This window comes from Macrotis lagotis, chromosome 1, assembly GCF_037893015.1.
Source record: "Macrotis lagotis isolate mMagLag1 chromosome 1, bilby.v1.9.chrom.fasta, whole genome shotgun sequence".
NCBI classification, from domain to species: domain Eukaryota; kingdom Metazoa; phylum Chordata; class Mammalia; order Peramelemorphia; family Peramelidae; genus Macrotis; species Macrotis lagotis.
In genome coordinates, this window is record NC_133658.1 from 425,555,651 (window position 1) to 425,578,394 (window position 22,744).

Consider the following 22,744-nt stretch of genomic DNA (forward strand, 5'->3'; position numbering starts at 1 on the left):
GTCAGTTTGGCAGATCATACCTAAGGATTTTGATAACATCACCCCAGTTTTCACAGCCTCTTAGTTCACCAACTTCCTCCATAATCATAAATGAACCCTTCACCTTAGCATACCTTAGGGATGGGTATACACTGTGGTATGGTCATGATCTAGAACTCTGAAATTACTCTCTTCAGTTAGAAGATATATTTCCTTTCCTCTTACTTCTAACCCTATTTTCTAATGCCTCAATTACTCCACAACTCCCTTTCCTAAGTCTTTATCACTCACACTTCGCTTTCACTTCCCTTTCAATATCATCTTGATCTTATGATTAAACAGTTCAAATAAACAAATTGACCTCTATTTTTGAATCCTAGTTTCCTTGTCCTACTGCCTGTCTCCCCCTGCCCAACCCTAATCCATTATTTTCAAAACCTTTCTTTTTTGTATTTTCTTTTCAACTTCTATTCTCATTTGTGCATTAAAAAATGTCTGAGTGGCCTTCTCTTTCTCAGAATCATTATTGCTACCTTCCTCCTATTAATTGAACAAGGAGAGCAACAAAAGTACCCTTTATCACAAATAAGTATAGTCAAGCAATGAATCTAAATAATAGCTAAGTCCATTATATTTCTTTTTTTTTTTTTACCTTTTTTTTCATTATGTCAGGAAGCAGGTTTTATCACAAGCTCTTTGGAGATATGATTTAGCCATTGGTTTGATCAAAATTCTTGTCTTTTAATGCTCCCCCCCCCCCATATAACAACATTCTTTTATAAACTGTTCTGGTTCTGCTCACTTCACGCTTAAGTCATTCATCTTACCTAGGTGGATACTCAGTATAGATTAGACCTCTGAAATAATTTCTTTTGTAATATCTTGTAGAAAAATGCTTCCTTATATTCATCTGTCATATTTTATGCAGCATTTCCCAACTGTCTAAAAGATATTCTAAGGTATTCCCTAAAGTCCCTTTTCAGAATCAGAATTTTATTTTGCTTGTGACTGTTCTCTTTCATTCTTTTAATCCCTTCCCTCTTCCCTAGTCCAATTTGTTTTTGTTGAATTTGTTACAATTCTATAGCAAACTGGTATGTAGTGCCCATTTCAGAGATTCAACTGATGTCTGCTCCTTCCATGTTTGCATTTTGTTCTGACATACCCCAATTATAAGAAATAGCAGTCTCCCCATTGTACTTCCTCTTTTCCATATTAGCATATTCTTCCTCATACCAAATTTTCTCTATCCTTTCATGAAACTGTCAGAATAGGACCACATCTTAAAACTTGTTTTTCTTCAATAATCCTTACAGATATTAAAGTTCTGAAGAGAAGCTGAAAGAACTAGGAGGCCCCTGGGTAAATATCAATAAATAGAGTGTAGAATTTGGACTCAGGAAGACTTGAGTTCAAACTTAGTTTCAGATACTTACAAGCTGTGTGACACTGATACTTAACTTCTCTTTGCTTCAGTTTCTTCATCAATAAAATGGGGATATAATAGCATCTTATTTAGAGGACTGAATATAGTAATGCCTGTAAAATACCCTGTAAACCTTATGGTGCTCTATGTGTTTGTTTTTATTATTATTATTATTATTATTATTATTATTATTTTGCATTAATTTCTTTCCTCCCATTAGAATACTGGAATCATAAAGCCCTTTTCAAATGTTCAAATAGAAAAGCATTTGTACCTTTTTTGATTTCTCTGGACTTTTAAATTATTTGTATATTTTAAGTTTAGTTATTAAGGGAACATTCAGGCAGGAATATCTAGCAGGCAGTTGTCAGTATGGGACAACTGTTCAGTAGACTTGGGATGGACATATAGATTTGAGGGTCATCTGCATAAAGATGATAATTGATCGCTTCACTCATTCTGTGTTACAGACAAGCTGGTCTACTTTAGAGAATCCAATTTGATACAGGGTCATAGATTTGTAATTGGAAGGAACCTTGAAAGAAGAGGATTGGCAGGGGAAAAATAATGAAATCTTTTTAGACAACTGAGTCTGAGATATCTCTAGAAGAGAGGTTAGCAAACTATAGCCTTTTGATCAAATATTCTGTCATGTTTTTGTTTAGACCAAGAGTCAACTGGTCCAACTCCTTTAATTTATAGAGGGGGAAACTGAAAGCCAGAGAGATATGATAACTTGCTGTAGAATTACCCACAAAGTAAATGTTAAAGTCAGGATTTGAACCCAAATCTTTGACTCCAGAGCAAATGCTCTTTTCATTGCTCCAGCTTTTCTCTAGAACATGCCATTTCTCAGTTCTGTGCCTTTATTAAGGCTGACCTATTTGCCTGGAATATAGTTCTCCTGTCTCTATCTCTGAGAGCTCCTGGCTTTCATCAAGGCTCAGCTTAGATGGCACCTTGTATAGGAAGTCATTCCTGTTTTACCATGTGTGAGTACCTGGTCTTTCTAGAAGTTACTTGGTATGGAACTCATCTCTGTCTATATTATGTTGCTCCAGTAGAATGCAAGAACTTAAGCCAGGCATAATGTCATAGCCCATTGTTCAGCAGGATTTAATCAGTGCCTGGATTGTTGAGATTCCTTTTCTAATATTTCTTAAAGTGTTTCTCACTGAAAAATCTATCAGTAATAAGGAACTTATTATTATTATTGAGGTGATTAAATCCCCTCTTGGGTAGTTCTATGGGCTTTTTTTAGGATTTTGCAAGGCAAATGGGGTTAAGTGGCTTGCCCAAGGTCACATAGCTAGGTAATTATTAAGTGTCTGAGACTGGATTTGAACCCAGGTACTCCTGACTCCAGGGCCGGTGCTTTATCCACTGTGCCACCTAGCTGCCCCTAGTTCTATGTTTTAAAAGAGAATGAGTATTTATATAATACCTACCATGTGCCAGCTCTGTAACAGGCTTTGCAAACTTCTCATTGTGAATTAAGTGTGAATTTATTAATTTGTTATTTTTTTTTATTAAGTGTGAATTAACTCCATTGGGGGGAAGCGGCAAGGCAATGAGGTTGAGTGACTTGCCCCAAATCACACTAAATTATGTATTAAGTGTCTGGGGCAAAATTTGAACTCAGGTCCTCTTCACCCCAGGACCACCTAGCTGCCTCTATTATTTATCTCCATTTTTACAGTGGAAGAGTCATGCTCAGAATCACACAACCAGTAAATACCCAAGTTAGATTTGAACCCAGCTTTTCTTGACTTCAGATTTAGCATTCTATACTAGTACTCATGGTCTCTTGACTGCAAGGGAAAGGGCTATTAGTCACATTTTTCCAGTTCTGTACTCAAATGTCAGAGACACCACGGGAGCTCAATAAATATTTTTTGTGAAGGAAATAATAGTCAAAAGGAGAATAATGATGAAGATTCAGGACTGTAAAGAGACAGACAAGCAAGATAACAGATGAAGTTCCAGGGTATGATAAAAGGAGAAGTTGAATCATGAAACCCCAGAACCTGAAGTGAAAGAGAAAGGAAAAGGGATGGATGGGGTGAATGAAAGGTCATAGAATCAAAAGCTGGAAGGGGACCTTCTTTATTTTCTAATTGATAAGGAATAGATATTTGGTAAGGAATAATCATAATTACCTGCTTTGTCCTACCGATCTGTACCAGTATTGATGATAGCAAAACCTTTGGCCAAGAAAAGGAAAGAATAAATAACAATCTTTTTCCCCCCCATGTTTTTGTAAGGTAAACGAGGTTAAGTGGCTTGCCCAAGGCCACACAGCTAGGTAATTATTAAGTGTCTGAGGCCGGATTTGAACTCAGGTACTCCTGACTCCAGGGCGGGTGCTCTGTCCACTGCGCCACCTAGCTGCCCCAAGGAAAGAATAAATAGATCAAAAAGATGGGAGCGGGAGAAGAAGGGAGAGGAATGAAAGAAAGGAAAGGGGAGGGGGCAGGAAAGGGGAAGAGATGATTATTAACTTAGAGCTGAAAAGTACCATGGCAGATCACCTAGTGCGATACCCTAAGTTTTGTGGATGAGATCACGGGCTAGGAACTGGCAAAGCCAATGCTCGCACCCGGGTCCTCTGCATCACGCTACAAAGATGATGAAATCCTAGGGTGTGGACAGGAGGCGTTGCCGTGGGACCCGGACAGCTGTGGTCCACCAGCGCCGTTCCATCGTCAGTGCATCAGATGAGGACTAAGAGGCGCCGGAGGCGAGAGGGAGGAAGGGGATGAGGCCGCCCCGCCGGGGCTGCAGCTCGAGACAGCAGGAGGACTCGGCGGCTCCTCGGGGCTCCTCGGGGCTCCTCGGGGCTCCCCGAGGCGCCGGCTGGACGGTCCCCTCCCCTTTCTCCCCCCGGGGCTCTAGCGGGGCAGCCTTGTAGGGAAGATCCCGGCCGCGCTCGGCTCTATTCAGGCCCGGCCTCCCCGCGCCCTCCAAGCCCGACTCACTCAGTCCCTGCCGGCTCGTGGTCCCGGCGCCGTAGCGGCTGCCACCGGCCTCAGTGACAGCGGAGCCGGCCGTGCGGCGGCGCTGCGGTCCGGCCAGAAACACTTCCGGGGCTATTCGACCGGCGATTGGCTCGGCTAGCTGGGGAAGAGGCGGGGCCTAGTTGGCCGGAAGCCGGCTCCGGAGCCTCGGGAAAGACCCTTTCCTTCTCTTTTCCCCCCACCGCTGCTCCTACCTGGTTAGGTGGCGCCTCCGTGGAGAGCCGGAACTGGCCTTTCCAGAGTACGAGTTGTATCCGGATGCTTTGGCCCAAGGACAGGGCGCTTCCGGTCGAGTGGAGATCCGGCTCCGGGCCCGGGGGCTGAGGCCAGGGGCTCCGGTGAGGGTGAGAGACGGCGTGCAGCGCGGTCAGTGGGTTCCCTTCTCCCTTGCTTTTGGGACCCCCATTCTGGGTCCCGCCCTTGTCACTCCCACTCCAGTTTTTATTCGTTCCTCCCTTGCCACCAGGGTCCTAGCCTTGCTGCTTTCTTGGCCGCCGGGTTCCCTTCTCTCTTCTCTGACGGTTTCTACGTGGAGACCCCAGTTCAAATCCTCCCTCAGACTCCTAACAGCCGCATATTTCTGCACAAGGCACGGAGCCTCAGCCGGGCCTCAGTTTTCTCATCTGTAAAATGGGTGGGGGCAGCTGCCTCACAGTGTTGTTGTGAAGGCAAAATAAAAAAAAAACCACGACTATAAACTCTTTGCAACTCTTAAAACTCAATATAATATTATTTCTCTTCTTCTCTGCCTTACCTAGACTCCCTCTTCTCATCCCTTTTCTACTCTCTTATTTACATTCCTTGCCTCAATTCTCATTCCCTCTCTTTATTCCTGTTCTTTTCTCCACACTGCTGTTCCTTCTTTTTCTTTATTTTATTGCGCACATTGACTTAGTTGCAGCCCCCTAGTAGTAGCTTATTTTTGTTCCTTTTCTGTGCATTCATTTCTATCTCTTGTCTTTTCCCCATTTTCCTGGCCCTTGTCTAGATCTTGTTCATCCCCCTTTCCCTTCCTTTCCCCTTCTCATTCTTTCTCTTTTCTACCCTTCCCATAGTTTCCTCCTTCTTTTTCCTTCCCCCTTCCTTCTCTTCCCTCTTTAATGTACAAATAATAGATACTCAATAGGTAATGGGTTGAGTCACTTAATAAGCTGAATGACCTTGAACGTGCAAAAACAGACTGACCGTAGTATCATAATTTGCTTACCTTTGTTTTACAGACATCTCAAACTCTAAGGTCCAAAACATAATTCCTCATCTCTCCCTTCTCCCCTTCCCCAAACCTCTTTCTTGAATATATATATATATATATATACATATATATATATATATATATATATATATGTTTTTGCAGGGCAAACAGGGTTAAGTGGCTTGCCCGAGGCCACACAGCTAGGCAATTATTATTATGTGTCTGAGCCGGATTTGAACTCAGGTCCTCCTCACTCCAGGGCCGGTGCTCTATCCACTGCACCTAGCCGCCCCCAGAATCTTATTATATCTTTCAAGACTACCACCATTCTTCAGTGTCCCAGTTTTGTAACTTCAGTGGCATTTTTAACTCTCCCTTCTTACTCCATTTATCCGATTTATTGCTAAGTTTTGCTGTTTCTATTTTAACAGTATCTCTTAGGCCCTCATCATTGCTGTCCTGGGCTGTTGCAGTGGCTTCCTAGTCATTCTCTTTTCTTTATCTTCCCACAGTGGTTCATTGTGCACACACTTGTCAAAGTGATTTTCCTTAAGTAGAGAAAGGATCATGGTACTCCTTAGTTCTGTAAACTCCAGTGCCTTTTTATTGCCTTCAGTAAAGTATAAAATCTGTTTGTCTTTTTTTAAAAAAGAAATTATGTTACTCCTAGGTAGTCTTTTTTTTGTAATTTTTTTTAAATTTAAGGCAATGGGTTAAGTGACTTGCCCAAGGTCACACAGTTGGGCAATTATTAAGTATTTGGGACTGGATTTGAACTCGGTCTTCCTGACTCCAGAGCCAGTGCTCTAATTCACTGCCACCTAGCTGCCCTTTGTCTTTCAAATCCCTTTACAGCTTCTTCCCAAGTTATTTTTCCAACCTCATTCCACATTATAAATCTTTCCATACTCTATCATATAGGCTCGCTAGTCTTACTGTTCCTCATGGCACTCACTGTGCCTCACATCTCCATATTACCTGTAAAGTACACCCTCACTGCCACCTCATCCAATCCTTTACTTCCTTCAGATCACCACCTTCATGAAACCTTTTCTGATCTTACTTAACTGGTAGTTTCCCTCTTTAGCTACTTTGTAATTATTCTGTATGCATATGTATCATCATGTCATTTTTTCAGCAGACTGTAAGCTTGAGAGTAGCAGTTATTTTAGTTTTTATCTGTCTCCTCAGAGCCTACCACAGTGCCTGGCATATAGCAGTTGCTTAATAGATGTATATTATAGGATTGATTATGTACTTCCTATGGTCCCAGTGGACACTGTCAAAGACCATTGTAGTTCTGAGAGACTCATCTCCAGATTGTCTGCAGGAAGATATATTTTTCAACCATAGACTATCTTCTAAAATGGTTGTAATTTGTGCTGGGGAGAAATACTTACACTAGTAATAAGATGGAGTATTAAAGTATAAATAAATACTCCATTGTTGTGAGGAAAAGTGGGGAAAGCACTGTGAAGTATAATAAAGATATGAGTTATTATAGTATATCTGCCTGTTATACTATGGGACTCAGACTGAAAACTTCTGACTCTCAGGAATCTTGTATGTTCTTTTAAAAGTCACACTTAAGTAGGTAAGCATTGTTTTTAAAAATTAATTTGTTTATGATACTGCATTGCAGTACTGTCCTCAATGAATTTTGAAAATGTTTAAGATCAGTCACAAATTCAATTCAGGATGTTTATGATCATAGTTAAAAATCTGTAACCCTTATCATTTTCCTCTTATTACCCCTTTCTTCTTTCTTTTTCCTGCTTTAGCACTTCATTCTCTATGTTATTGAACCCTACAAATATTTCTGACATGACTGTTACCTCATTGATTAAAAGCTATTGCTAAAGAAAACTAGATTGTAGGTTGAATCTTCTGTTAATTCTCTTTCTGCCTTGAGTCCCCACAGACTACACCTTTAATTCTTGGCTCTCAAATGAATGGAATGGTTTATGGTGGGTCAAAGGTTTGCTTAAAGGATTGTTTTAGATAAATTAGTTTGATTTGAATTGTTGGGGGTATAGCATAAAATTTGGTAGTGTTTTATAGAGTGAGACTCAAGTTTTTAGGAACATTCCTCTCTCCTATGACTTACCATATTATAGCCAAAATGACCAAACTCCTTGCTCTGTACCTTTCACTTGATGGTCTTATCTTCTACCTCTATGCCTTTGCACAGACCTGAAATACCCTCCTCCTCCCTCCCCCCTGCCCCTTCACCTTTGAAAGACCTAGCTTCTTTTTTTCACCCCCCCCCCCCCCGCAATGTGTTATTTATTTATTTTTTCAAGTACATGCATGCTATGGTAAAGGCCTAGCTTCTTTCAAAGCTCAGTAAAAGTCCTATTTTCTATGTGAGACCTTACTTATTATCTACCTCCTTCAGTACTGCCTCTCCCTTCCCCTAAAATAATCTCATATTTACTTTGTATATGATCTTTATGTAGATATATTGTTTCCAGTCTTAGAAGGAAAACTCTTTGTAGAAATAGGCTGTTTTGTTTCAGCCTTTATATCTCTCAAGTACCTAAAACAGTACCAAAGACATAATTTGTGCTTCATAAGTGTTTTTTTGGTTTGTTGATTGACTTAAGGGGACAAGAAAAACTCATTACTGGAAGGTGGCCACCAGCTGGTGATTTTTTTTTTTTTGTCCTTAGCAGTTTGCAAAGGCCATCTCCCAAGGTGTGGAGAGGTTGGGAAACTTTGTTGGAGGAAGATTCCAAGTCACTGAAATCATGGATCCTTCAAATATTGAAATAAAATATAATTTATTATTTGATTTAACTAATATTAAACCATCTTTGCATTCCTATTAGACTGTAAACCCATGAGGTCAGGGATTATGACTTGACTAAACTTTGTATCTTACCCAGTGCCATGTTTTGCATGCAGTAGGTGATTAATAAATATTTGGAGTTTTTCAGTGCTACAAAAACTTTATTTTTTAAATACTAGTTTAACATAGTAATAAGAAGAACACATAGTAGGGGTTGCAAAGACCATTACATTTATTATCTCACATGGTCCTTTTACCAACTCTGAAGAAGGTGCTATTATTCTCCCCATTTTACAGATGAGTAAACTGCATACTGACTATTGTAAAGTAATAAAATTTAATACATTTATCTTGCTATGAGCTTTTGAGTTTCTTCCTTTAAACTACCTTGTTTTTTTTTTTTAAGGTTTTTGCAAGGCACATGGGGTTAAGTGGCTTGCCCAAGGCCACACAGCTAGGTAATTATTAAGTGTCTGAGACCAGATTTGAACCCAGGTACTCCTGACTCCAGGGCCGGTGCTTTATCCACTACACCACCTAGCCGCTCCAAACTACCACCCTTTAATAAATATTTATAGCTATTAAATAGAAATAATCTCTGTATATTTCTCATAGCATTTTGCTTGGACCACCTCTTTTTCACTTATTTATTTTCTTTACTAGATTCAGAGTACCTTGAGGTCAAAGATTGTCATACTTGCTCACTGTATCCCCAATTTACCAGAGGGCTTTGTCTATATAGTAGACATTTAACAAATGTTGATTGGGTTTGAATTAGTTCAGATAATATCGACATGGCAAGATATTTAGAAGATTAACAGACAATTGAGTAATATGCAGCAAAAAGGCACATATTAACATTGAAAAAAGCTATAAGTAAGGAAAATTATAGTGTATTAATGGTGTGAGCTATTATGGAAGTTTTATATGAAGATATGAAAAATTCTTGAAAATTACCACTTTTGTCAATAAATGAGGGTAAAATTAATGGAGGAATTAGAATTTAGAGGAGGTTTTTAATAAAAGGACTCCAAATTGATAAAGAGTACATTAAGATCCAGACTCAGACACTTAATAATTACCTAGCTCTGTGGCCTTGGGCAAACCGCTTAACCCCATTGCCTTGCAAAAACTTAAAAAAAATACATTAAGGTAATATTTATTAAAATTTTCCTGTATACAGAATACTGTATTAGGCTTGAGGAGAGATACACATTTTAGATAAGATTTATTCCCTGCTCTCTAGGAGCTTAGAATCTGGTGAAAGGGTAATACCAGAGAATTAATTAGATCTGCTCCAGTCCATGTTGGTATTTTCTTACATTGGTACAAATTGTAAACTTAGCTATGCCTTTTTATCCTGTAAAATTCTTGTCTGTGTGTTTCTTTATTTTTTTTGTTTGTTTTTTTTGTGAGGCAATGGGATTAAGTGATCACACAGCTAGTAAGTATCAAGTGTCTGCATATTGCACATCCTGACTCCAGGGCTGCTGCTGTATCCATTGCATCATCTAGCTGCCCATTTCTTTATTTTTTGAACTTGACATTTTTTTATGTTTTCTCATAGTTTTGCAGAGAATTTTCTTGTGTTCTGTAGGTCCTCTCACTTTATTTTTATTTCTTGTGTCCCAGTGGATCTCTTAGACTCTGCTTTGGATAACTCATACATTTCCTCAGTGCCATCTAATCCTTATTCTACTTTTTTGTGTGAAGGTTATCATGGGTGCTGTGCTGTAGCATCCATGTTTCCAACATAGGTTACTTTGATTCCATTTTTTGATTTCTTTTTTGCTACTCTACCACTTTTATTACAGAAATGGAAGGGGCTACCCAGCTCTGAGGGTTTTTATAGTTTCCTTTACTTCATAGTTTGTCATGGTCAAATCTTTTGTCACTTATTGGTAAATTAATGAGTTTCCCCCTGTGCTTGGCTAAGTTGGCCCTTAGACTATGGATTCAAAAGCCTCTCCAGTTTGGCATAACCTTCCTCCATTGGTAAAACTTTAGTTTGAGAATTGAAAATCACTTTCATACTATGAGATGAAGCTTCTGTGTGGATTTTTGTGGAGAATTTGACTCAATTTACTAAAATACAGAGACAATTTAGTGACTTAGTGGATAGAATTCTGGGCCAAAATTAGGATGACCTGAATTGAAATTTGATCTCAGACACTTAGCTGACTTTGTGTCCTTGCAAATAAATCATTTAATCTCTGTTTGCCTAAGAGGCAACTTGATTCAGTGGATAAGACTGGGCTTGTATTCAGGAAGATCTGAATTCACATCTTCCTGCAAACATTTACTGACTTTGTGACCAAGAGCAAATACTCAAATTTGTTTTCCTTAATTCACTGGAGAAAGAAATGGTAAATCACTCCAATATCTTTCCAAGAAAACCTCATTCACCTTATGGTCCATGGGATCATGAAGAATCAGATATGACTGAACAATCACTAACAGATAAGAGGTATCATCTAAGTGGTATATGAGATTGGGATGGGAGACAAGATGATTTCTAAGTTAAGCATCTGTCATTTGAGCCAGGCTTTAAAGCATGGGGAGAATTTCACCATGTAGAAATAAAAAGTAGGGCCTTATAGACTTAGGGAATATTATGAGCAAAGCTACAGAAAGTGGAAAAGGATAGGATGAATATGAGGATGTGTAGAATGTAGAGTATGTTGAGGTGATTGGTATAAGACTGGAAGTGGAAGATGATACAAGATCCTTGATTCTTGATGCCAAGAATGACAGACAGAGACCTTTGAATTTTACCCAGTTGTAAGTAGGGAACTCTTGAAAGGTTTTTGGCAAGAGCAGTGACTTCAGTAGATGGAAGTATAAGGAAGACAAATTTAGTAGAAATTTGTGAGATGGATTGAAGAGAAAAGAAAGTTAGTAGACTAATATATTAGACTTGGCAGGTGATAATGAAAACTTAAATTAGGGGAATGCTGCAAAGAATAAAGAGGAAGGAATGACTCCCAAAAGATAATCTTGAAATGTCCTTAATAAAATGTAGTAATTGTATATAAATTAAGGAAGAGGGAAGATTTAAAGGTAATACCAATGTTTTGTACATCCTATCTTCAGAAATAGAGGAGTAAAAAGGAGATCCAGATTTAAGGGAGTAAAGTAATAAAAAAAATAATAAAATTAAAAAAAAAGATAAAATAAAAGATAGTAATCATCAAAACTGGACAAGTAGAGTTTCAGTCTGAGTGGGACATCCATATGGAGATGTTCTATGAGTCATTAGAAATACAATTCTGCAGCTCTGAAGAGAGGTCTCGACTGGAGATACAGTTTGGAAATTATTTGTATAAATCATAGTTGACACTGACAGTAAATGAAATGACATAGAAGAGGGTTAAGGGTATGATCTTAGGCTACACATACAATTGGTAGACAAGCAAAGAAAGGAACTGAAGAAAGGAAACTAAATCTTCAGATAGAGACCGTGGAGACTAAGGAGGATGATGTTAGAAAAAAAGAAAAAAACTGTTGGACTTGGTATTAAGAGGACAGGGAGCAGACTTATAGCAGGAAACTAAATTGTAAAGATTGGAGGAGACATTGTTGATGACTTTGAGGTATAGGGTATGGATTAGTCAAGATGTTTAATAGGGAAAGAGGGAGAAAATGGTAACTACATGAAGGACCAGGGAAAACTCTTGGAAAGTGGAGTTAGCCAAACATGTTTGTCAGTACATGAGAAGGAGTCATTTGAAAAGGGGAAATTGAAGTTATTGGAGAGGAATTGTTGGAATTTGGTCTTGGAGTGACTGTAGAAGATGACACTGAGGACATAGAGAGGGATTAGGTTTAGGAAGGCTATAACCTTTTCCTCTGAGATAAAAGGAAAGGAAGAGATAAAGAATGTTACATCTATATTCTGAATAGAAGATGGCAACTGAAGAAGTTTCCATTGGATAATCTTTATTTTGGTGACAGTTTGTCTACATTAAGTGTGGTTGGAGACTTGAGAAGAAAAAGTATGGAAATCATTATGGGGAATGAAATAAGGGAATCAAATGCAGAATAGTATTGCTTAACCACAATGAAAACCATTATAAGCTTATAGCAGATGAAATCACCTTAATTTTTAAGACTTTCTATACTAGGTTGGTCAGGAACCTTGGTAGTGGCTGATGGGATGAGAAGACAATGCAAGTCAAGACTGAATTTGGAGGCAAGTGATGCTGTTGGGAAGATAGGCTAGAGAAATTAAGAGAGATAAAATTTGGGGGAGCAGCCACCTTGCCAAGCTTCATTTAAAGGCCAAAGACCTGAGTCAAATCCTGTTTTTTATCCTTAGTAGCTGTGTAAACATGAGCAAGTTGTTACTTCTTTAATCAACTTCCTCATCTGATTCTCTGAGAAGATCATCTACACCAAGTACCTCTGATTTTTTTCTTCTCATACTTTGCAGTCTGTCTTCTGACCTCATTATTCAACCGAAATTGGTTTCTACAAAGTTACTATTATCTCTTAATTGAAAAATCTACTGGCCTTTATCCAATCCTTCTTGAACTCTTTTCAGCCTTTGATACTTTCTTCACAATGTTCTCTTTAGGGAGAACATTGTGTCATTGCTCCCCTGGCTCTTCTGTCTGGCTACTCCTTTTCTCTCTCTTTTGCTGGATTTTCATCCAAGTTCTGCCTTTTGACTGTGGGTTAGCCTCTGTCCTGGGCCCTCTTCTCATGTTGAACCACTCCCTCTCTTCTAATTCAGTTCTTATGGTTTTAATTATCATCTCTAATGATAATTGCTTTGTTTTGTAGATAATTAAAACTCAGCATGTCTAAAACTGAACATTGCTATTTTTCCTTCTAAAGGCCTCTCTCTCTCTCTTTAATTTCTATGTTATTGTGGAGGGGGGGCTACCTAATCATCTAGGCTTGCAACTTTACTGTTATCTTTAATTTGTCATTCTCACCCCCCCCAAACCGATCAGTTGTATAGTTGTTGTTTTTACCTTTATAACATCTATACTATCTCTTTTCTTTAACACAGCATCCACTTGGTGCAGGCTCTTGTGGTGTCCTACCTAGACTATTGCAATAGAATAGGATGACTTTCCTACTTCCAGTCTCTTCTCACTCTAGTTCATCCTTCAGCTGTCACAATGATCTTCCTAAATTAAAATCTGGCCATACCATTTCTCTATTCAAATTAATTCTAGTGACTCTCTGTTACCTCCACGCTCAAAGCTTTTTATAGCTTGATCCATTCCTACTTTTCTAGTCTTTTTTTAAAAATAACTTCCTGCTTTCCATTTATCAATCTAGTAATACTGGCCTTCTTGCTATTTCTTTAATAGGACACTCCATAACTTGATTTCATGTGTTATCACAGGTTGTCTCTAATGTCTAGGACTGTCTCCCTCCTCATTTCCACCTATTAGCACCCACCTTTCTTCCTTCAGGTCTTAGTTACAATCTTATCTTCTGCAAGAAACCTTTCCCTGACCTCCTTAATCTTAGTGCCTCCGCTCTGAGCCTCCCCTAATGTATCCTTTCTATTATCTGGTTTGTTCATAGCTGTTTGTTGTTTCACCCAGCAGACTATGTGATCCTTGAGAGCAGGCAGTACTTTTTGCCTTTATTTGTATCCTCAGTGCTAAACAAAGTGCCCAACATGTAACTTAAATAAATGCTAGATGACTGACTGAGAAATGAGGTTCCTAGTATTGACTACTCCGACATTATTCAGGGGGCTGTTTTTTTTTTTTAACAGATAGTGAAATCACTGATGATGATAGGCAAAGGTTAAGATGGACAAGAAAGCTGAGCCAGGTCTGTGGTGTCATTGGGGAGTGAGATAATGACAGTGGAATGGAAGCTGATTACTTAAGAAGAAAGAAGAAAGGAAATGAAGTAATGTTATAGGGCTTGGCAAGAAGTTTGAAGCCTTAGAACTGACCTTAGTTATACCTGTATTCATTTAATTCAGTCCATTAATGTTGAGGAAGTATAATTCAGTTGTTTCCTTGAGCAGGGAGTTTAAACCTGGGGTTAAGATTACAGGAAGTCTTTGAACTTGAATTGGAAAAAAAATTACATGGTTATTTTCACTAATTACAATTTAGTATTACTTCCTTTTTTTCTTTTAAATTTATTTTTTTATTTTTCTAACTACATGCATGGATAATTTTCAACAATCTTTTTTTTTTAGTTTTTGCGAGGCAAACAGGGTTAAGTGAATTGCCCAAGGCCACACAGTCAGGTAATTATTAAGTGTTTGAGTCTGGATTTGAACCCAGGTACTCCTGACTCCAGGGCCAGTGCTTTATCCACTATGCCACCTAGCCACCCCAACAATCATTTTTTGAAAGGTTTTGAGTTTCGTATTTGTCTCCCTCCTTCTCTTTCTACTCTTTCCCCTTGACAGACAGCAATCTAATATAGGTTACACATGTATAACTATAGAATTACTTTCAGTTGTGTGTTTTTAAAAGCTCCTTATTCTGAGAAGGGATTCTTAAGGCTTCATCAGACTGCTGGGTGGGGCAGGAGGGAGAGGTCCTTGACATGAAAAAAAAGTTAAGTACTTCTGCTCCAGGGGTTTAGATGCTTCATATTTTCCCCTTTATTTTTTCTTTTCATAAATTTAATGAAAAGAAAGTGGATTGTGATATTGACCTGCATCAGATTGAAATGCAATTATTATTTTATGGACCTATTTGTGTTGACTCTTCATTCTAGGGGCAAGATGATAATAAAAGATTTATGGTTAAGTGTTAACTCAGAATTGCAGACTTTTTTTCCCCTATCTCAGTAGACTGAAACTACCAAGAGTAGCATATTTCCTAAGCTGACTTTTATCTCAGATAGAAAAAATGGGCCACTTTTAATTTTCCTTTTGGCATTACATAAACAGCTAAAAATGTATCCAATTTATATCTTGCATTTCCTATTTGCACAGAGTTATTGTTTAGGAGAGTGTATATCTGGTGATTCTATTATGGTCCCATTAAGACTGAGAAAACTAAAAGTTTTCCCTTGAGAGTATTCTTAAATTCCATTCTGTTTTCCTCATCACTATCATTTGTTCTTTCTATATTCCTTGCAAGAAGGGGAGAATATTTATTATATGGTGGGTCAGTTATATTCTTTCCTCTGAGTTGAACAGTGTAGCTAAATCATAAGTCTGTATTGTACTCACCCTTCTTGACACTTTGTGGCATCTCTCTATGGCCCCCAACCTGTCATTTCCTTCTCCAGCTCATTTGACAGATAAGTGAGTTGCCTGAGGAGATATTAAATGTTTAAGTCCAGTTATGAAATTAGGAAGATGAGTCTTCCAAAAGTCAGGCCTAGTACTTTATCCACTCATTGCCCCAAATAAAACTATAATACTATACTAATAATTATATGGTGATAATTATATAGCATTTTAAGGTTTGTAAGACACTTTACAAATATTAAGTCATTTCATCCTCACAGTAACTCTGGGAGACAGATAATAGAAGTGACTCCAAATCCAGCCCTAGGTCGACTGCGCCATCTAGTGGCCGGTTCTAGTGTATGTTCTTTTACATCTTTCTATCAGGCTTCAAAATCTTTTTTCTTTCCAGTCATGACAGTTTGCACCTTACTATGATAATAATCAGAAGTGGGATTCAGTGGGTATGCACTGTTCGGCAGAACCGAGGCCCAATTTTATGTTGAGTTCGGTGAACCGGTTGTTAACTTATTTGAATCCCACCACTGATAATAAGTTGAAGAAGAGAGGCACACATATCACTGCTAGCTTCAGCTGGTGCAGGCAGCTGTGGAGATCTACCTAAAAAGATACCTTAGTCTTCTCAGATATTATTGTACCTATTTTAGGTTAGACTTAGGTGAGAAAGACAAAGTAGGACAGAGGAAGGGGACTTAAGCCTGCTTTCTAGGTTCAAATACTTTGTACCCTAATTTGGGTTTCAACTTAAGAGTAGAAACTAATGATTTAGGAAAAAAATATTTTTCCCTGTAGATCCAAAGGTCTTTTCATCCATTCAAAAGTTGAAAAAATTAGTCTAGATCTTAAAATGTGGGATTGCCCCAAGTATGTTAAAATCTATCAGTTAAATCATTTATATCACCTGATATAATTGCTTTTGTAGGTGTGATCAGTTTATAAACACCATTTCTTTTGTTCATTTTATTAAGATTAACTGTCATCAACTGAATTCAGTGACTATTTTTTCACTTTTATGGTATATCTGTATTTTAAAACTATTATTATACAACATTCTATTATAGAATTGCCATGGAGAAAGGAAACTTTTCAGATGACAGGGGAAAATTTATATCCCTATCTCCTAATTCAGAGCTGAAATAGGTACAACAATATCTGTACCTTATTGGATTGATCTCCATAGTTACCTGCATCAGGTGGAACTGAACAGTGAGGCACACCTTTCTTGAATTTATTATCATTACTAGTAAAGTGGAAACTGTCATGAATGCAAAGAACAAAGATTACTTCTTTTGAGCTCTACTAGAAGACAAACAAGATTTACAAGAAGGTACACTAGAACTGGCCATTAGATGTTGCAACAGACATAATTCTGGATCTGGAGTCCAATCCTCCCTCAGACACTTTCTAATCTGTTTCCTTTTCTGTAAAATGGGCATGGTGATAGCACCTACCTCTCAGGGCTGTTATGAGGATCAAATGAGTTAGTATTTATGAAGCATATTGCACATCTTAAAGCTATGTATAAATGTTAGCTGCTGCAGTTGTTAAGACTGCCCAGTCTATGTTTGCTAAATTATGAATTATCATATACTGGGTCAAAAATCTAGATTTTCATTATTTTTTATTAGCCAGTCCTAGCCAGTCTCATTTTCTTGTGTTTTTTTCTCTCTTGAGCTTCTCCAGAACAAATGTATGAATTCAAGGCTCTCCACAATCTAGTTCTAGCCTACTTTTTTTGCATCCTATTTCATGACACCAAATTGATTATTTTACTTGATATGTATTTCTTAACTTCATTTTTAGACTACATATATTTTTATATGTCCATGTTGTCTTTCCTATTAGGTTATAAACTCTTTGAGATTAGAGATCATTTCATTCTTTGTTGTTTTGTCCTTATTTCTGGCATACAATTAGTTCTTAAGAAATATTTATTTAATGATTAATGGACTACACATTCTGCACTGGACTAAACATTTTTCTGATTTAATTCTTCCCCCTTCTACCTCCATGCATTCACATAGACCATCCATCCCTTATTCCTGAAAGTTATGATCTCATCCTCGTTTGGTAAATCATCAAGGCCTACTTCTTTTTTTTAAGGTTTTTTCAAGGCAAATGGGGGTTAAGTGGCTTACCCAAGGCCACACAACTAGGTAATTATTAAGTGTCTCAGACCTCATTTGAACCCAGGTACTCCTGACTCCAAGGCCAGTGCTTTATCCACTATGCCACCTAGCTACCCAAGGCCTACTTCCAAGAAGTTTTTTTCCTAATTCTCCCCCTAAGCTGAAGGTGATGTTCTTCTGCTTTTATTTGCTCATAGTATTTATTGCCTCTTTATTATTAAGCATGGAAGTTGAACTGTAACTCCAGAATGCATTATCTTTCTTTCCAAATGCACTTTTTTCCTTTTAAAATTTTATATATTTAAGGCATTGGGATTAAGTGACTTGCCCAAGGTCACACAGCTAGGTGATTATTAAGTGTCTGAATTCACATTTGAACTCAGTTCTTCCTGACTCCAGGGCCGGTACTCTATCCACTGTATCACCTAGTTGCCACTTTTTCTCCCACGGGTCTTGCTATCATTCTAGTCATCTGGGTTCACATCATTGGTGCCCCACATATTGTTAGTTGCTAAATCTCATTGGATCAGTTCCTTTCTCTTGATTTACACAGCCATCACCCTAGTTCAGGCCTTCCTTACCTTTAACCCAAACTATTGAAATCATTTATAATTAGTTGCAATGTCACCTCTTTTCCCACACCCACCAAAGTACTTTTCCTAAAGCACCAATTTGACTGTGTTCTTCTATTAAATAAGTTTAAGATTCTCCCTCTAGGAACAAATATTAATTCCCTTGTTTAGCATTTAAATCCTTCACCACCCATCACCAGGCTGTCTTACCTGTCTGGAATGTTTTGTTTTCTTTTCTCTGGCTCTAGGAATCCTTGTTTCCTTCTAGATTAGGTTTAAGCACATGTACATTCTACAGAAAACCTTTCCTGCTTCTTTGTCCAGTTACCCCAGTGTATTCCACCCCAAATTATCATGTACCTATTTTGCCCATCTTTATGTATTCCTCTTATCTCCCAGACTGAATTGTAAGCTTCTTAAGGGCCGGAACATTTGCTTTTGCCTTTGTATTTCTGGGATCCTGCATAGTGACAGTGCAATAAGGTGCTTGTTGGTTGATTCATCAACCAGTGGGACAGAAAGGCTACAGTCATTTCCTCTTTGTTACCAATGTATAGATAGAATATAAAAATGGGAGAACTCAGGTCTTTGGGATGATAATAGATAGGGTCATTATACTGTGGTAGTTGAGGTGAATCCAAGTAAGGAGAATAAGAGAAATGGGTAACAAAATGAGTTTGCACTTATTTTAATGCTACTCTTTATGTCAAAGCAGCTTATCTCTGGGGAATCTGGTTACCTGGATTACTTTTGTGTTTTGTTTATTCATAGGCAAAATCTTGTGTTCTGGACTTTGCTGTAAATTGCTTGAAGTCTTAGGCACAGATATACTTGAGGGATGAGCAGAGAAAAGCTCTGCTTTACAAGGTCACACAGCTAGATATAGTGCTGGAGGTCGTATTTGAACTCATGTCCTCCTGGCTCCAGGGATTATGCTCTTATCCATTGTGCCACCTATCTGCCCCCCATATCACATTCTAACCTGAATCATCCTTATTTTTCTCTGTCTCTCTCTCCCTCATGCCCCTTAGAGTATATTAGATTAGAAATTCCTAAGGTGAAGGATCTCTGTTTATTTTTCATTTTAAGTCATCAATGCCTTGCACATAGTAGAGCCATAAGTAAAAACTGAAAAAAAAAATGAATAGAATTGAGTTAAAGAACAGTGAATAATTAAAAAAAATATTTTTTGCTTTTGAAATATACTGTGAAGGTATTGCAATGTATTTCAAAGGCAAATGGAAATTATGTATATTTGTTTATTATAAAAACATTAAAAAGACATGGTTCTTTCCTGTAAGGAAACTACAAATAAAATGAGGCATATACATATATATATATGCATATACACACACACACACACACACACACACACACACACACACATACACACATACACACAAACATTTTCATCAAGATGTCTGTCTGCCTTTGTAATTGTTTTGTTTAGAATAGTATTGAAGTACAATATCAATGTTTGTGAAATTCCTATATAGAAAGGGGTCCTCTGGACCTTGAGGAATTCCTTAGAAATACAAATTTGGCCAGGTGCCTTTGGGTCTGAAAATAATAAGACTCAAGTACTTTACCTGGGGATCCGGGATATACCATAAAATTGTTTGAAGAATCACAAAGCACCCTCATCAGCCTAATTATCTTGCTGTATCTGTTAAATTCCAGGACTGCCTCCCCCTTCCCCAGGTGTGGGTGGAACAATAAGATAGTAAATTCCTCCAACTTGTAGGAAGCTCATGAATATGTGACTCCCCCCAACTCAGGAAATATGTTCTAATAAAGACCCTTTCTGTCTATACTGAACCCCATATTTATATATGATAAGAAGATCTTTGCTTCTGTATCCTGCCTGCTGTCAGTATTCCCCCCCCTCAAAATGCTATAAAAACACTATCCCCTAAACACTCAGGTACTGTCTGATTTGGGTATTCCATCCCCAGATAGTCCCCAGGAATAAAGATCTCCATCTGGTCTCCGTCTTTCTCTTTGGGTTCAACAGTATTAAAATGAATTCAAGTTCATTTTGTCAGTACCTGGCAACTGACTATTCAGGGAGATGACCCAGAAACATTTTGGTTTTTAGGAGGGATGTTAGCCTTGAAATTCATGTGAGATGAAGGAATAGTCCATTCTATTAAGGAATAGGTAGGTGGCACAGTGGATAGAGCACTGACCTTGGAATCAAGAGGACTGGAATTCAAATCCAGCCTCAGACACATACTAGCTTTATCACTTTGGGCAAATCATTTAACCCTGATTCCTTATATCCAGGGCCATCTCCAGTCATCCTGATATATATCTGGCTACTGGACCCAGATGGCCCTGGAGGAGAAAGTGAGGCTTGTGACTGTACAGCATCCCCTCACTTAAATGCAATTCACTTGCTTGTCATGGCATCACCCTTCTGATGTCATGGTTTTCCTCAAAAACAAAGGACAAACATCAACTGAGCTTTAACTACACAGGCATAGCTATTGCTCAAGCAGTCCATTTTATAATATTATATGTTAAGTTTGTGGTCCTGTGAAATTTTTTCATTGCAGTATTTTCTGATGATTTTTTTTTTTTAATAATTTTAGGTATTTTGCACTCCTAGGGAAGATTTCAAAAGCTTTCTGGTTCTTCAATGTCTTCCTTGGTAGCTTATGATGATTCAGACTCTGAGGCTGATGTTGACAATTCTAGTAGTTTTTGCCAAGAAAAGAGCATCAAAAGTGTTGGTCAGCCTTTACCATCTGACATATTAGCTGCAAAGTATGAAAACAACCCACAACCTAGATGGGACAACCTGAATACTAGTTTGGGCATTGTTCAGGAATATTCTGGAGTATGTGATCTAGAACCTCAAGCAGAGAGAAACACTTGGAAGTCTTGTACAGAACCTGGATGTCAATGGCCTGTCACAGAACTCCAAATCAAACCCTGCACATTAACATCTTCAGATTTCACCATATCTCCTAGCTCTACATCATCGGGGAATAGGGAATTAGCAAGTGTATCTTTTAGCAAAATGAGGCCTTCATATGAAGCTTTCGGCATTCCCAACTCATCTTCTTGTGCTTTAATGTCTTTGGAAGCCACAAGTCCACATGGAAGCCTTTTGCAAAAGAGAAAACAACAGAACATAAATTTTGTTGAAGGAGGAATTAAGCCTTACATCCCCAAAAGACTAAGACAAACACAAGCTTTAACTGCAGGACCTAATGAGAGAGGGGGATCTGAACCACAAAAACAGAGCATGGATTACCCATCCTTGTCAGAAGGCTTCCTCATGAGAGAATGCACAGCCATAGTAGTTTCTGACTTTATTAAGCCATACTTAGATGTGAAGAATAAATCAACAGAAATTCCAAAGAGGTTAATCTTTCAGATGTCTGAGCATGGAGGACCAGTCAACAGTGTCCAGTGGTGTCCAGTTTTACAGCACAGTCACATGCTTCTCTCAGCTTCTATGGATAAAACTTTCAAGGTAATATTCCTTAATTTAAAAAAGCCTCATCAGATATTCAGTCATTATTGATTAAGCATTTCCTGTGTTCAAGATAATGCACTTGTCTGCAGGGTATATAAAGAGGCAGTAAAATGGAGTGGAACGAACTTGGGACTTGGCACCAGAAGATCTAGATGCTAGTCCAGATTTTGCTATTTTTTACCTATTTGTGACTGTGGGCAAGTGATTTTACTAGGCTGAGCTTCAATTTCTTAATCTGTAGAATGGAGATTTAGTAAGTCTAGAAATAACTTTCTGGCAGGGTTTCTATGAGGAAAATACATGCAAAGGTTAAGGTGTTACACACATATGAATACTTGTAATTATACAAAGATTAATAAGACATGAGTACTCCTTAAGGAGCTTATAGTGTATTGGAGTGAGAGTAGAAGACTGCTACACAAATCTCTAAAGTATATATAGAGAAATAAGAATAGGAATTCGAGAAGATTCCATTAGGATGCAAATGTTTCATCTGGTTTTTAAAAAAGATTTTAGCTAGTGGAGATATTGAGCAGAGGGCATGTGCTCTAGTAGTGTTTGAGAAGTATATAAAACATGTTTGTCAAATAACAAGTAAACTGATTATATGAAAAAGAATTTCTAAGTGACAGGCACTGAATTAACCTTTGGGGAGACAAGGAAAATCAACCCCACCCCCCAAATAAAGCTAACCCACAAAAGAATCAGAAAGTCTCAAGTTAGTAGTCCTTGCCCTCAAGGATTTCACATTTTAATGTGAAACATTAGACAACAGATAGATGGCTAGGTAATATAAGTTATTTACAGAGTATATGAAGATAATCTGAGAAAGGACATTAGTATCTGGGGATACCAGGAAAGACATTCTGTAGAATGTAGATCTTGACAGTTGAGTTGTCTCCTGAAGGAAGCCAAAGAAGGTAGCACAGTGAGAGGTTAGAAGTCAGAGCATTCCAGGCCTT

General features: G+C 38.1%; 2 protein-coding genes across 4 annotated transcripts in view; one reads left to right on the forward strand and one right to left on the reverse strand.

The window, feature by feature from the left end:
* The window catches only part of WARS1 (tryptophanyl-tRNA synthetase 1), a 41,354-nt gene extending 36,887 nt beyond the window's left edge, over positions 1-4,467 (reverse strand). Inside the window, exon 1 of the mRNA XM_074213091.1 lies at positions 4,384-4,467. The gene's annotated coding sequence lies outside the window, so the exon portion shown is untranslated. The remainder of the gene's footprint in view (positions 1-4,383) is intronic.
* Positions 4,468-4,603: 136 nt separating this feature from the next.
* Positions 4,604-22,744, forward strand: part of WDR25 (WD repeat domain 25) — a 304,935-nt gene continuing 286,794 nt past the window's right edge. Inside the window, exons 1-2 of one of the 3 annotated variants that reach the window (XM_074213087.1) lie at positions 4,604-4,788; positions 20,890-21,779. In XM_074213087.1, coding sequence (XP_074069188.1) covers positions 20,937-21,779 — 843 coding nt within the window. In that variant the 5' untranslated portion in view covers positions 4,604-4,788; positions 20,890-20,936. The remainder of the gene's footprint in view (positions 4,789-20,889; positions 21,780-22,744) is intronic. The other 2 variants (XM_074213088.1, XM_074213089.1) reach the window with 2 other exon arrangements.